The sequence below is a fragment of the Eupeodes corollae genome, chromosome 2, assembly GCF_945859685.1.
Source record: "Eupeodes corollae chromosome 2, idEupCoro1.1, whole genome shotgun sequence".
NCBI lineage: Eukaryota > Metazoa > Arthropoda > Insecta > Diptera > Syrphidae > Eupeodes > Eupeodes corollae.
The window spans coordinates 129,182,650-129,198,376 of NC_079148.1; the positions used below are offsets into that span (position 1 = coordinate 129,182,650).

A 15,727-nucleotide genomic window follows, 5' to 3' on the forward strand; every position below is an offset into this window, starting at 1 on the left:
ACGCAAGAACAAATGCAGCATGTTGTACAGATGGAAAATTCAATTTTAACTCAATTGCATCTATTTTTACTGATGGCCAGATCAAACGACTAAAGAATCCCAAGAAGAAATTGAACTGGACACTGGATGATATATCATCAGCGATTTGTCTACATTCTGCTGGTGCACGTGCGTACCGATATCTTTATAAAAAAAATCATCCTTTGCCCGGACCGTGGACTCTACGGTAGTGGGCTTCAAGAATAAAAATCCAACCAGGGATCTTAGTAGATGTTGTTCGGTATATGAAGGAATACCCACTCAGCCGAATGGAGAGGATCTGCGTTTTCTTTCGATGAGATAAAGTCTGCCTATGAGTTTGATAAATCAACCGACACAGTTCTAAAACCATCGGAATATGTTCAAGTGGTTATGGTTAGAGGTCTGAGTGGAAGTTGGAAGCAACCAGTCTTCTATGATTATGACTGTAGAATGATGGCAAGTATCTTTCAAAACATAATTATTACTCTACACCAAGTGGACTTCACTGTCGTTGCAATTGTTTCTGATATGGGTTCAACAAATCAAGGACTATGGAGAAAGCTAGAAATTACGAAGATACATTTTATAAGTGGTTACTTAAAGTTCCACTTAACAAACTGTGATGATGTAAATTTACCTGAAAAAGTTAAACTTTTGTTCTTTAGATGTAGACTTTATTTTAGAATAAAGTCTTTAAATAATACTAATAACGAAAAAAAGAAACAAACGTAAAAAAAATAAAAACTATTACTTAAAAGAGAAATACCTAGTTTACCTCTTTATTTCAAAGTTTTACATATATAGAAATTGAAAACCGAACTCAATTTACCCACTAAATATTTATAAGAAAATGGGATTTCTATAGGTTCGATTTCCTCTTTTCCTTTCCTATATCCACGTATTCTACAAGTTTCCGGTGTGGGTACAATTCCAATATCTGTTGACTTGGTTACCTTGTTCAAGGGCATTCTTGGTAGTAAATTCTACAAAACAAACAAAATTGGTTTAAACAGAATTTCATTATTTAATTTAATTATTAATTATACCTTAAGAAGATCAAATTTATCAAATAACCACAAGATAATTTCAATTCAAGCAATTGGAATCCTGAGAATTTTTGTTCAATAATCGTTCGCACTTTTTCTTCATGAAATGTTTGGCCATCTAAAACTATAGATAATTAAACATTAATCAAATTTAACAATATGTTTAACCATATTATGAACCGAAATATATACAATAGGCCAGGGATTAACTAAGCACTTAAGAATAAATAAATAAGAAAATTCACTCGCAATGACGTCACGATTCAGTCCACCAGAACTGTCAAACATACCTTGTATTCTTTATACCATGGGTTCCGGGCCATAGAGGTATCGTGGGAAATGAACGGGCTGACGAGCTAGCCCGGCAAGGATCGGCCCTTCATAGCTCACTTGCGGAATTGTTTTTGTCCTTAAAAATGGAATGTTTTTGCCCTTAAAAATGGATAATATTGTCGTTTCAATACATAAAGAAAATACGCGAAGACGAAGAGCACTAAAAATGCAGCGCAAAATTTAAAGGGTTGTTGGATCTTGAAATAATCTATTCAATTTACTTTTCTCAATTTATTGGAAAGGTTCAGCTATGTATATTCTGATAAACGGGGAATCGAACATTTGTTTTAAATGCGGTTCTCGATTCCATTCGACTTTAAGTAAAGAAAACTACCAAAACTTATTTCGAACTTTTCGAATATACAATTTCAAAATATTCAAAAAAAAAAATTGAAAGTGCTTCGAAACTGTGTTGTGTTTGACTTATGTATGCTCTTGACTATACTTAATTGTAAAGTGCAAATTTTGTATTAGATTGATTTTTAGATCAGTTCTCTAGCTTATGAAAAACAAACCAAACCACCGACCGCCACCAAATTTCATTGCGAAAGTTAATTAGAGTTCAATTTAAGCTTTTCGAATAATCATTCTCAAAGCGACGTTGGACGATTTAGTTGACTGAAGGCTGCAACTAAAACTTTATTTTTGTAATAGGAGATTTTTTTCTGATATTTTGGAAAATTATTCTTTTGAATATTTACATTATGGGAAAACAGTTATTGGGGTCTTAAGTTGAAAAATGCTTTTGAAAAAATAATAAAGGCTGAAAGTTAAACACCTTGGACACACATTTTTGTAACTAGGATATTTTTGATGTTTCATTTATGTGGTTATCATTTGACCCAAAATTAAATTTTCGTTAATTTTCAAACGCTCACCCTAAATAACGGCTGGATAACACTGGTCAACTAGGTGATGTAGGTTATAGTCCAATCATACTTTTTCTAAGGTTTTAGATTGATTTAGTTGGAATCCGAATTTAAAATAAATCTATCACTTCAAGTTTTTGAGATACAGACTTATAATTCGGAAAGAAAAAACATTTATTAGTATTTTCGAGGCTATGTAAATTTATGCAGTAGTTTTAGTTCCTATAAAATACGAAATGATTTTCTAAATCTCCAATCCCTTACTTTTATATTAGGTTAAACAAATTTCAGAATCTTACTTATTTTTCAATACATACCAATTCGTCATACATTAAAGTTTGACGTGGTATGTATGCATATTGGTGGTCAATACTCAATACAAATACCTCAGTAGGAAGTCCAATCTCCTTTCCACTAGATTTTCTGCATATTCTAACGGAAAAGACTTAAAAATATTCCGAATTTGTCGAGAAAGCTGATCTAAATTACATGGCTTGCGTCTGCGAAGCTGCATTTTCATCGGAACCCACACATTTTCTATGGGATTTGCATCTGGTGACTGAGATGACTAATCTAAAGTAGGAACTCCGTGTTGCGCCTTCCACTCGCTGCACGCTCGACTCCGATGTTTGTCGTTTTGATCGTTGTCCTCTTGAAGGATACAGGGCCCTTATTATGAATTACGAAACGAACGGCAGAAAAAACGAAACTCGAAGAAACGAAAGTCATGGTGAAGAGCGATTATAAGATACGAAAATAGAAAGCAAAAAAAGTTGCCAGGCAAAAACGAAAAATGATAATTTTTTAAAGGAACAACTAACTTCACTCCTATTAACATTGGTGCTTTTTTATTACGGGAAGGTGGTGGGTTGACATCTTCTGCAAAATGTTCACTATTATCTGGTTGTGGCTCAGTATTTTCATTGTTGTCTGGTTGTGGTAAAGAGTCATCGTTGAACATAGCGAGAAGTACTTCCTGCTCATCAGCTTCTTCCACAGTCACATTAACACTGGTGCTGCTGCCGGCCGCCACTTGAATATTCGCATCACTCGTATCACCGAATTGTTTCCCTGATAAATTACCTGACACGGCCTCATTTAGGTCTAGAATCGCAATTACTATTTTTTCATTTTCTGAAATTTTTTTTTTGCTTATTCGGGCCACCCCCTGTGCAACTTCGATGGAGCAAATTTCCTTGCATTTTGCGCTTAAGATTGTACCTAAAATCTTTCCATACCTAACGAAGAACAGAATTAATCATAAACGCAGTTTTGTTTTTAGGAAACCTACACTTTTCCAACCATCCATTGGTTCCTCTGGAGGACCGCATGCATTTAGCTTATCAGTCAAAGCCTTTCAAAGAATTTTGGATTTGGCTTTGGCTTGGCTCGTCGGCAAGTAATTTTTTGCTATGTTTGGATTGGTTTATATAAAAGCTACCAGCAAATCCAACTGCTTAGCATTAGTTGTAGGCCTAGAAGGTTAGAAATAACTTATTTGTATTTTTTTGACAATTGTATTTATTATTTACTTACATTTTTTTGCGCACTTAACAAAACAAAAACCAACCAAACAAAAAAAAAATAAATGACATTTGACATCTACCCCCAAAACAAAAGCTGAAGGCACTCGTAAATAAAAATACGAGTATCGTCATTTTTACGATTCTCGTTTTTCTTAATCGCAATTTGACGATTTAGTGCCACTACAATCGTTTTTTCTAATCGCAATTTAAAGCCTAGTACATACTTCCTCGTGAAGTGAACGTTCGCCAGTGGAGAAAGTGAACTTTTGACATTGCTCACTGGTACACACTTGTGAGTACACGTTGTGAACATGAACAAACCAAATGTCAAAGCTTCACCAACAGTTCCCGTACATTTTGCACGTGAATTGCCCGTGAACAAAAACTCTCCACTTTGTTCTCCACTCAGCTTCACGAGCAAGTTCACGGGTGAACCAAAAACTGAAATTTGTATGGGTTCACGAGATGGTTCACAAGTATGTACTAGGCTTAACGAATAAGCGTTATTTTGAACGAGTTTCGTTTTTCATAATAACCCCCCAGCTTTCATTTTTCTTGATATACCATTGCTTAACAGATGGTAACAAAGTCTTTTGATATATTTTATTAATTTTTTCGGCATTTGAATTCTCGGTAAATAAGAACAAAGTACCGAAACCTTTGTTTGAGAAGCATCCACAAACATGGACCTTGACAGGTTGTTTAACAGTCCGTTGAAGCATCCTACTGTGGGAGGTTGTCCAGGCGTGTTTGATGCTCGGAAATGACCAGAAGGAGGATTCATCAGAAAAAATTACGTTGCTCCAATCGCGGTCCAAGTTTTCCTTCACCCATTCCACTAGTTTTTTAACGTGTTTTGCGCTCAACATTGGTTTTTCCAAAGTACTGCGATATTTCAGTTTATTGGCAAGCAGGTGCCTGCGAATTATTCCTTAAGATATGTCAACAACTTTTTGCTTTCAATTTTACAGCAAGTCAAATTTCACGTTAAGTCAAAGTTGGATCTTTCGACATCAATGCGAGAATCTTTTTTTCGTCTTTTTCTTGAGACTTTGCTTGCACTTCCGCGATCAGGAAAATAATCAACGTTACCGACCTTTTTATAGCGATTTATCCACTAGCTAACGAACTGCTTCGACTTTCCCATATATTTCGCAGCAGCAGTTTGCGTTAATTTGGGTCCATTTTCGTGCAAACAAACAAACGTAAACAGCACTCATTTTGAAAAACCACTCAATTGAAGACTAAATTTGACACTCAGCTGACTTTTTCCAAAAAGCATTAAGGACTGAGGGGCCCTTGCCCTCAATGTCATAGAAAAAGAAATATGACACACTCTTATGTAAAATACTGTAAAAGAAAGCCAAAGCATTTATGCTAAAAACTTTTTTAGGGTATATATACATCGAGTTTAGGGAATATGTATATTGAACAAAATATAAAAATAATGCTAAATAATAAAAATGTTCATATTACTAAGTTTTGATGTTTGGTCAAATGGATTCCAAATGGACATGATAAGAGCCCACGTATCGATAGTGCCACGTCCTGTTACTACGACATTTCGCTGGAAATCAATTTTGATGGACAAGTTGTTGCATATACATATGTAATACATATTGACATTATTGTATTAAACAATAATTGTTTATTGTTGAAAAGATACAAACAATAAGTTTCAACACCAAAACTGTTGCTCTTGAACTTATCGTTGATTGTTTTTAATCAATTAATTCGCTAAATCAAATGAGAAAGTCTAATTACCGTACTTTTAAGCGATTAATTCGCAAACCATAATAATAATAATAATAATTGGTATACCTACTTATTGCAATCTTTGATTAGCGCCCCTTGTGCTTCCTGTTTTTGGAGTTTAATATCAGCCAATAAAATAAAACATTTGAAAGTTTGAAACATTATCCTCGAAAACAAATGAAAGAATTTTAAAGAATTTAATAAGAAAAATCATCTTTTTTTCGGACATTTGATTGGAACCCCCACTTGAAAAATGCCAAATAACATAAGAATATGCTTAGAGAATATTTTATTTATATTTAATAATATAATTTCTTTATAAAGTCCAGTGATATAGTCTGCCAGGCATTTTTATTTAATTCCTTCAATGAGTTCCGCTCCAGTTGGATATTGGCTTCCAGACCCGTTTACTTACCTAACTTAGATCCGTTCGCTTACTTTCTGCACTAAAATTCGTAAAAAAGACGTATTTTAAAGGGTGGGGGTAAAATTGTCTCCCAAAAAGACAAAACTACAAAAAAGTAAGCGAACGGGAAAACAACTAATTTTTCACACAATTTGACTGTCAAAAAATATAAATTCTGAAAGATCATAGTTTCGTTTCGTGTTTAGAATTTATTTATAAATTAAGACAACGTGAACAAGTACCCGTGGCATGATGGTTAGTGCGTTGGACTGTCATGCAAGGGGTCTAGGGTTCAATCCCTGCCTGTGCCACCTTAATTTAAAACAAAAATTAATTTTCGCGGGTACTGCCTCTTGCGAGGAATTGACAAATCCTTCAAGAGTAATTCTTGTCATGAAAAAGTGCTTTCTCAAAAACTAGCCGTTCGGATTCGGCCTTAAATTGTAGGTCCCTTCCATTCCTGACAACAGTACTCGCACAAAGGAATGGTTGAGTTGTAAGTTACTAGGCCCTGGTTCACAACGGACTGTTGCGCCACCCCATTTGATTTCAACTTCAAGCAACATCAAACTTGATTAAACTAAAACTTGAAAATTGCAATCTTGTTGGGGAAAGAATTTTTAATTTTATAAGTGACAGCAAAAGCGAGCAATTTATTTCATTTATTTGAAGTTCTATCAAATTTGACACTTTTCACAAATCAGCTTAAAGAAATTTCTTGGGCTAAAATTTGTTGGTTGAGGGAAATATTTTACTCTCTCGTGAGCGCTCTCTTTTAATGAAATTTTTGAGTACGCGAACAGGGTTTAGTTAAATTTCGTAATTTTTCGTAACGCAAACAGACCTTTTATGTTAAGGCCGGTGAGTATGGCGGCCATATCAGTAAGGGTACTTTTTGGAGCTCAATCCAATACTTTACGGCCTTAGAGGTTGGGATAGGGGCATTATAGAGGTGGAACTTCAATTCTAGGGGCCCAAAATTATCCATTGTATGCTGTGTCATGCATACGACGGCGACGAGTAAGGAATTGCAATTGTTATAGCTCCCCATACCATGACACCACCAGCACAGCTGTGCAGCCGATCTAAAGTATGCTCTTTCTTTCGAAGATCATGAAAGTAGTAAGCATAACCATCGGGAACCTCCAAATTACATTTTTTTTCTCGTCTGAAAAGTCAACAAGCTGCTACTCCTTCGTCCAGGACATATGCGCTCTGCAGAAATAGAGGCGTTGCGTCTTTCGAATTTGGTTAAGAAGAGTTTTTTATTTATTTTAAGGCGCTTTAAATGCACTCATGCTTTTACACCGGTTTTTTCTTTAATCTTGGCTGCAGAGTCGAGTGAATTGGACGCGTGCCTAAAAATAATTCACTTGTCAGTTACTGTAATGACAGAAGATGGACAACCCCTCATATTTCCTCTATAGCTGATTGACCACATTGACTATAAGCCTTTATTTTGGCCCTTTCGGCTTCATTTAACGGTTTTGCTTTCCCCATTTTTAAAAAATTTAATTGAAAATTATTCAATTATTTATTTTAATCAAATTTAATTAAAAATTATTCAAGATAAACCAAAAATAACTTTGAAAATCGTACAAAAAATACATTAATTTTTGTCACATCTGACAGAATAAAGTAAAACAAAATAACGGTTCATTTCCAGACCTCAATTTTTTTAATAGAAAGAGTAAAAAAAGGAGAATAAATAAAATATTGAGCATTCTATACATTTTAACTCCCAAAATACATTTCTTTAATATCTTTTTATCTTTCAATATTTGGTGAAATATTTATTTTTATTAGATTAATAATTCTCAAATTTATGATCTCCCTCTTAGAGCGTCTATAAAAATCAATGTAAATACAGATACAGCAATCAATTAACACCTAATGCAATATTGAAAGAAAAAACCTAAAATATTTGTTTCAACATATTTAATTATGTTTTTTTTTATATATTTCAATAAAATACACGTAATTTATGTATGTATGATGCGTGATAGTTGTTTCGTTTGTTTAAGATCTAAATTTTTGTTTTCATTTCACACAAAAAAAACTACATTGAGAACAGAATAAAAGTGTAGATGTAAAATTTAAAAATTTGGGGTATGAAAAACCAAACAAAATCAGGACAACGAGTACATATCAAGTTCAAGCGGGCAGGCGCTGTTTACTAGAATTATATATTTTATCATAAGACTAAGTTTTTTTTTATTTAATCAATCGCTATTTGTTTGTTTGTCTATGTAATACTACAGGAAAAATAATAATAAAAAAAAGCATTTTAATTCCATCGACTTTTCTTTCCACGCTTGCTAGTGGCATCTTGAGTAGAGGAAGCGGGCGTTTTGTTGGAGGATGGGGGTGGAAATGATGGCGGTGGTGCTGGGGCGGCAAAAACTCCTGCCTCGGGAACTGTCTGCTCCCATGTGCGATCTGACGATGGTTTAAACTGTGACATGTATTGTGTGCGGAAAGCGTCACGCATTGCGCTGTACCTATCCGATGCGGGCCCTCCAGCTGGTTTAGTGGTCATTGTTGATGGCGCCACTCCTGCTGGGGGCTTACTTTCAGAGTAATCACTACTACGACCACTGCTGGCACTGCCAAATCCAGTCCTCTCACGGTATCCCAATCCGGTACCGCCAACATTAATTTTCTTACCCTTGCTGTTCTTGAATCTGGAGTTCCTAAACCAAGAGCTCTTCATGGCGAGGTCCATAAGGTCTTGCGGGACTTCCTGATCGGCTCCCTCGAGATTCCTGACCAAATGGCCAGCAAATTCCTTGTCTTTGTCACTGACAAGGGTAAATGCGTTACCCTTCTCGCCAGCACGACCAGTTCGGCCAATTCTGTGCGTGTGAGTATCAATGTCACGGGCAATATCATAATTGATGACTGTTCGAATGTGCGGAATATCTAAACCACGGGCGGCAACGTCAGTGGCCACAAGGATGTCGCAATCTTTCTTTTTGAATGCCGTGATAACTTTATTACGATCGGCTTGGTCCATGTCTCCGTGCAAGAGCAAACAGCTGTACTCCTTGACCATCAGATTGTTGGCCACGGTTTCGGCATCAAGCTTTTTGGTTACAAACACAAGAACACTGCCTTGTGAGAGGAATCCCACCAACCTCAACAACAGCCAGTTCCACTTTTGCTGGGGATTATTGAAGACAAATACTTGTTGGGTAATATCCTGGTTGGCTTCGCCCAAGTCACCTTGAATTATGCGCACCGGGTCAGTAAGGACATCTCTGGCGAGGCGTTCAATGCGCTTCTTAAAGGTCGCTGAGAAGAGGAGCGTCTGTCTGTCAGGTCTGACGTGATTACAAATGGAACGGACCTAAAATTAAAAGGAGTTGTAAAATTAAGAAAGGCACTGAAGTCAGAAAAACAATGATCTGGATGTCTTCTTGATCGAGTCTAAAAAATCAAATAAAAAAAAACCTACCTGAGGTTCGAACCCCATATTGAACATGCGATCTGCTTCGTCGAGCACTAAATACGTAACACGTCTGAGATTTGTTGCTTTCATCTTAACCATGTCAATCATTCGACCTGGTGTTGCCACCACTACCTCTGCGCCCTGCTCCAGAGCCTTGCTTTGTTCCCATTTCGAGCCACCACCATAGCAGCAGACTACATTTATGTTGTACACTTTACCAAACTTTTTGGCTTCATTGTAAATCTGAAGGGAGAGTTCTCGTGTTGGTGCCAGGATGAGCCCGATTGGTCCGTCACCTTCCCTCAACTCTCGCTGATCCATAATGTGCACCAGCATTGGCCATACAAAAGCAGCAGTCTTACCACTTCCAGTTTTGGCAATACCAATTATGTCACGGCCTCCCAGAGCAGCTGGTATAGCCTGAGCTTGGATTGGAGTTGGCTGAGTGTATTCTGCTTTGCGAATCGCCTTGATCAGTGGTTCATCGAAGCCAAAGTGACCAAAACTCGTGACTGGCTTTGGTGGTTCTGGTCCGGTGACTTTGACTCCCAAGGTTCGCCGAAGATCAGCGACTTGAGAATCAGACAGAGCAGCAATGTCTTCGTGTGGAGCATAGAAGTTTTTTTCGAACTTCTCGTACTCGATTTCCGAGTGGTAGATTTGTGGCAAAGGATCGATATTGCGGTTCTTTGGTGGAGCAATCGGGTTCCCGTCTTCATCGTAGTCAATTTCTACGTCTGAGGTATCATCTCGAACGCCTGCCATGGGGTTCTCTTCCATGTACCGATAGTAGCTCTCCTCGTCATCCTCATCGTCGATATCTGTTCGGATGCCTTTGGCTTCCATTGAAGAGGCGACAGCAATTTCTGCCTTCTGCGCACGAACTTTCTCCTTTTGAACTTGTTGTTCGATGCCAGCCATGAATTGGTCTAGAGGATCATCCTCCTCTTCGCTTTCAGAAGCAGCAGCTTGCTTACTCACGGCACCTGGACTGCCTGGTGCTGGGATATAAGCCAATTCTGGCGTTTGATCCTCATCGTCGTCAAAGTACTCGTCTTCTGTGTGAGCCTTGCGCTTGCCCAGCGATTGTTGAGTGCTGGCAAACTGACTTATCGAATCCATTGTGGTGTAGCCATGTTTTGATAGCCCACTGCTCGCTCCAGGTTTTCGATCTGAGCCAATACCGACACCGCGTCTGCCGATTGGTGCAGAAGTCGACGGAGGTGGTGGAACTGCATTCATTGCAACTCCACGACTTGACGATTTGTAGGGATACCCACCACCTCCGATGCCACGGTAACTCATTTTTTCTTTGTTGGTTGATGAGGATTTTTTGTAATAGTTCAAATTAAGGAAAAATGTATTTTCTTTTTAATTGAAAATGAAAATACTGTAGAGAAATAAAAATTTCGGCAAGTTGACAAAAAAAGCGAATAACTTCTGTGCTTCTGTCAAATGAAATGTCATCGATGAGTGAAAGAGAAGATGAGTATGGAATTCAGTACGTAAACTTTAAGTTGGAACTGCAAATTGCCAATTAATCGAATTATATTCGAACTCTGTTCACACGAGGAAACTGGTTTTCGAGTAACTTTAAAAAATTAAAATTATACAATATCGTCGTTTTGTTTGGCTCAACTTTCCATTACCGCAGAACGAATTTCGACTCGCGGTTTTTTTTATTCGATAGATATGTGCAAATAAATAATAACTATAGCAATTTTAGAGCGATTAAACATTTATTTATTTTTTTTAATTAATTTTTAAAGTTCACTTTTTTCCATACAAAACACTCAAAAATGGTTGATTTTGACATTTCATGACTGTTTTTTGTTCAGTGTTGCCATACTTGTTTTTTTCTTGGTAATTTCTTTTATTTTAGTGCTCAAATGGAAAAGTACTTTGCATATACCCAAACTCGCACCCACCCCAAATCCTATAGTGACCCCAAGCAGGAGGGTTACATACCTAGCTATTAGTACGCCGTGCTATCAATTAAAAAAAACTTGCTTTAGGCTCAAAAAATGCAATACAAAAAAGAAGGGTTAAGTCCGAAAAAGAAAATATTTTTTTTATGACTTAAAGTTATTTTCTCGCCCTAATATTTAAAACATGTTCTATTGAGACCCCTATCTAACTGTAAAAAAAATCAGAAGGAAATTCGTGCTGCGGTAATGGAAATTCGCCCCTTTTGTTTTTTAGCTTTAATGTGACCTTTGTTCAAGTTTCGTTTACCTCTATTATGGTAAAAAAGCTATTAAAAACTATCTTAAAATGAAAGTCAAAAGCCATATGAATTAGTTCCGTTTTTCTATCAAAAATGATCCATATTAATACAACAACAATTTGAGATCCTTGTTTCTATCAATGGTCAATTTCATAAACCTAAAAAATAGTTTTCATCTGACGGGCGTATTACTCGTGGCGTGATGGTTAGTGCGTTGGACTGTCATGCAAGAGGTCTTTGGTTAAATCCCCGGTACGTGACTGCTTACCTCTGCCGGTTTACCTCTGGACAGTTTCCCACCGCCGGTTTACCTCTGGAGGGTTTACCATCAGAGCAGGTAAGCTAGTTTGAAATGTGGCTTATTTTGCTTACAGGTTGCTTGTTAGTAATGCCGATTTTTCCATTTTTGGCATTTTATATTATAGTGCCACTCGGTCGTGAGATTTTTGCATTTTCTATGAACATTTTTGTCCTTAAAATGATTAAATTCTGTTAAATATTCAAAAAAATATATACAAAAACTTACTTAAATATCATATAGACAATTTTGCGTCATAATTAATTTCATAAAGAATGAAAATAAAGAACAAATTGAAACTAAATGTCAAAAGTTTTCAATTAGAAGGTAGTTTTGAAAATAATAAACAACGTTACCTACTCTGGAGGTAAACTGTCCAGAGGTAAACTGGCAGAGGTAAACTGGTGGAGGTGAACTGTCCCACTTCGTCAATCCCTGCCTGTGCCATCAAAAGATTTTTTACAGGTACTGCCTCTTGCGAGGAATTGACAAATCCTCCAAGAGTAGTTCTTATCATAAAAAAGTGCTATCTTAAATTAGCCGTTAGGATTTGGCTTTAAACTGTTGGACTCCTCCATCCCTGACAACATTACTCACACACAGGAATGGTTGAAAGTTGTAAGTCACAAGGCCCTAGTTCTCCTCGGATTGTTGTGCCAATTTATTTTTTATTGTTATGACGGTTAGATGGCTATTTTGTGTTTGAAATAGCAAGGTGTGAACTGTAGTTTAAAGAAAAGAGAGAAAGTAGACAAACATAAGAAAAGAGAAGATAGAGAGCCTAAACGTTTTATGCCTTAAATATAATATATCGTTTTATGTTCGTAGTTTTATATATATGGGTCATTGGCCATACTAAGACGCAACTATTAAAATACTAGATATGGACTGTCGATTCATATTCCTATAGGAAATCCCCCTTAAAAGTGATGCAATCTATTTGTGCTTGTACCCTTTAGTAATTTTGATGGAAAAAAGTAAATGCTATCTTTTGTTTTATGCCGCAACAAGATTTTTTTCAGAAACTAAGGACTCCTATTATACGAAAATTAAGCTTAAAAAGGTTCTCTATATCTCCACTGAACCTAAAAAAGAGCTAGAAGCTTTCAGAAATAGATGACATATACTTGAAGATTTTTTTACGAGCAATAATTATCTTTTAATCAAATGCACCAAAACTTTGACTTATTTTTCTTTTTTTGCGAAGGCTACATGAATGACTAATTTATAACTTGGAAACTTCACTTCAAATTTTTATATTAGCAGGATAGCACCATCTGCATTTCAATAGAAAAAAAATCAATCTCCAGTTGTCACTAGCAGTCAAAAAAATGTTTGTATGTTGCAGTTGTGACAACAATCTACAACATGCCTTTCATTAAGTCTTACAAAATACTCGCTGTTTAAATTACTACGAAAAAAACTTATGAGTGGAACATCGATTTGAAAAATTTTCCAGGTTTAATTCGTTTGTGTAGTTCTATCCTGAACTGCGTCTATGGTTAATTATTAGCTACCACTAACAAAAATTAATAATCATACAATGTTAAAAGCTCAGAGCACATTATAGTTCTTCGTATGATCTGCAATCACGAAACATCTTCTGAATTTTGTATTCTCCTTGTTTTAAAGAGTTGAAATAAAGCCATATTTAAAATCACCATACGTGAACTATGTCGTTATTTCGCCATCTTATTGATTGAAATTGTGATATGGACTTAAAAAATGCGTTTGAACCTTTTTGTTTTGTCTGTCCGATTTTCTTTGACATTTCATTACCCTTTGATGAATTTTGATGGCTGTTACCGTTTTGACTTATTTTGATAACAGTAAAAGTAAATAAAAATAAAACATCTACAATGGTCGAAAAACTAGCCGGCGATTATTCAAAATACTTTCAAAATTGCAATGTCGAAAAAGAGGTACACAGATTTAAAGTAAAAAATCATTAAAGAATAATATTCTCTATATAAATTTGTCATCTAGATTAACCCACTTTGCTTGAGCATAGAGGAAACTCTAACCAGACTAGATGAGTTCGAAACTCTCCTCACAAGTGTAAACTATTTTCAATCAATCAATATTATTAATTAAATATTAATTTGCATTTTATTATGAAGGTTAAAATCGAAACGAATTCAACGATGGAAAATAATGTCGTGCCACTACTTGCCTTCAAAGAAAACTTCCAAAATCTTTGTGAAAGAATTGACAAGCTAGAGAATTTCATTGATGTAGTCAATGAAAATGTTAATTCTGTTGAGAAGTCTATTGAAATAGCGGAGGAAGAGCTTGGGGTCACAGATTATAGTTTGAAAGGTCTCCTATTTAAGCCATTATTCTCAAGAGCGAAAAATATTGATGGCGAGATCAGAAGTAATCTAAAAGATGATGAATTTCAAAAAGTTGCCTTATTCAATACGTCGGACTATTTTCCACCAACCGATGAAACGATGGCACTAGAAACGTATGAATAACACGTAAGTAGGATTTTGATTAAATGGCCAGAGATATGCCAATTAATGCTAACAAATATGCATTTTTGTATTTGTGATGATTTCAAAATAAAATTGAATGGATGAAATACTTAAATAAATAAAAATTGTTCAAATATATTTGAACTTAATTTATACACATACTTAACGGAACTCCATGTTTGTTCCACTTATTTACTACTTAGTTTGTTGCTAGGCGATCAAATTGAAACTACAATTATTCGGTTTATTCTATACAAAGATAGATTTGGACTCTTTTCTAAGCTGCATTCCATTTTCTGTCGATACTTTTTAAAAATTACTTTTCGTAGGATTTGGGTAAGGAGTGAGCTCAATTGTTGCTTCGATAGATTGTGTTTGTTACAGTAATGCAAATACTTACCGGCAATTTTGTACAGTAAAATAAGGACATCAGTTTTCAGCAGATAGTCTTATTACACTTAAACAAGTTGAAATAAAATGGTATTATTTTCCTTTTAACAAATCATTTCGCAGCCAGCATTACGGTGAGTATAAACAGTGACGTGTTGCAAACTATAGAATTTGGGGTGGGTGTAAGGTTGAGTGTATGCAAAGGAGAACGACCACTTTCCACACATGTTATTAAAACCAAATACCTGAAAATTTATGTTTTGTTTGATATACATACATTAATTTATATTTTCAAAATTGGTTTTTGAGATTTCAAGATTTTGAAGTTGAGGTAGTAAAAATCGTTGTTTCTTTCATATTTCGCATTCTAAGCAGAAATGAGTCCATGTTTTTGCCTTTTGTAGTTAGTACTGCATAAGTTGCACCTGTTGGGTTTTTCGATTATTTTCAGCAAAAACATACAAATTTAAAGTTAGCTTTGGTTTGTTTTTGAGTTAAAGTTTTGTATGTGTTTTATTGCGGGAGGTAAGAACTCTTTACAATAGAAAAAGCAAATGGACACAATAATTTCATGGCTGTTTAAAATAATGAGAGGACTATCACAGCAAACTAAGGATTGTATTGTAGTCATGACGCGAATGGCTCTTCAAAGAGAATGGTAGCTAAGCAGCTTAATAAAAGCCAATCAGTAGTCATTAGTCTTCAGAAAAGGCGAGATTGCTTCAAAAGCACAAGCCAGAGGTCGTACAAAAATCCTTACGCAAGCGGAGAAACGGCTCATGATAGTTCGGATAAAAAGAGACAATTTGTTTACATCAAAAGATACTTCTATAACAATTAATAAGCCAGTAGCCGATGGACTTCAAAAAGAACCCTCAATGACATTGGCTACATCTCAGCGTTAAAAAAAAAACAAAAACCGGCATTT

At 35.7% G+C, this 15,727-nt stretch overlaps 3 protein-coding genes across 3 annotated transcripts; 1 reads left to right on the forward strand and 2 right to left on the reverse strand.

Moving 5' to 3' along the window:
* Nucleotides 1-2,737: 2,737 nt before the first annotated feature.
* LOC129947553 (uncharacterized) lies at nt 2,738-3,994 on the reverse strand. Its single transcript, XM_056058156.1, has 3 exons — nt 3,806-3,994; nt 3,561-3,744; nt 2,738-3,507 (listed from the first exon to the last, which is right to left on the reverse strand). Exons 2-3 carry the CDS (start codon nt 3,602-3,604, stop codon nt 2,943-2,945), a joined length of 609 nt encoding a protein of 202 aa, XP_055914131.1. The 5' UTR covers nt 3,605-3,744; nt 3,806-3,994; the 3' UTR covers nt 2,738-2,942.
* A 3,885-nt stretch (nt 3,995-7,879) lies between these two features.
* Nucleotides 7,880-10,854, reverse strand: LOC129946149 (ATP-dependent RNA helicase DDX42). The gene is made up of 2 exons (XM_056056228.1): nt 9,414-10,854; nt 7,880-9,305 (listed from the first exon to the last, which is right to left on the reverse strand). The coding sequence occupies exons 1-2, from the start codon at nt 10,710-10,712 to the stop codon at nt 8,244-8,246; spliced, it is 2,361 nt and encodes a 786-aa protein (XP_055912203.1). The 5' UTR covers nt 10,713-10,854; the 3' UTR covers nt 7,880-8,243.
* Nucleotides 10,855-13,704: 2,850 nt separating this feature from the next.
* Nucleotides 13,705-14,570, forward strand: LOC129946337 (biogenesis of lysosome-related organelles complex 1 subunit 4). Its single transcript, XM_056056485.1, has 3 exons — nt 13,705-13,854; nt 13,919-13,990; nt 14,053-14,570. Exons 1-3 carry the CDS (start codon nt 13,792-13,794, stop codon nt 14,407-14,409), a joined length of 492 nt encoding a protein of 163 aa, XP_055912460.1. The 5' UTR covers nt 13,705-13,791; the 3' UTR covers nt 14,410-14,570.
* The last annotated feature ends 1,157 nt before the right edge of the window (nt 14,571-15,727 follow it).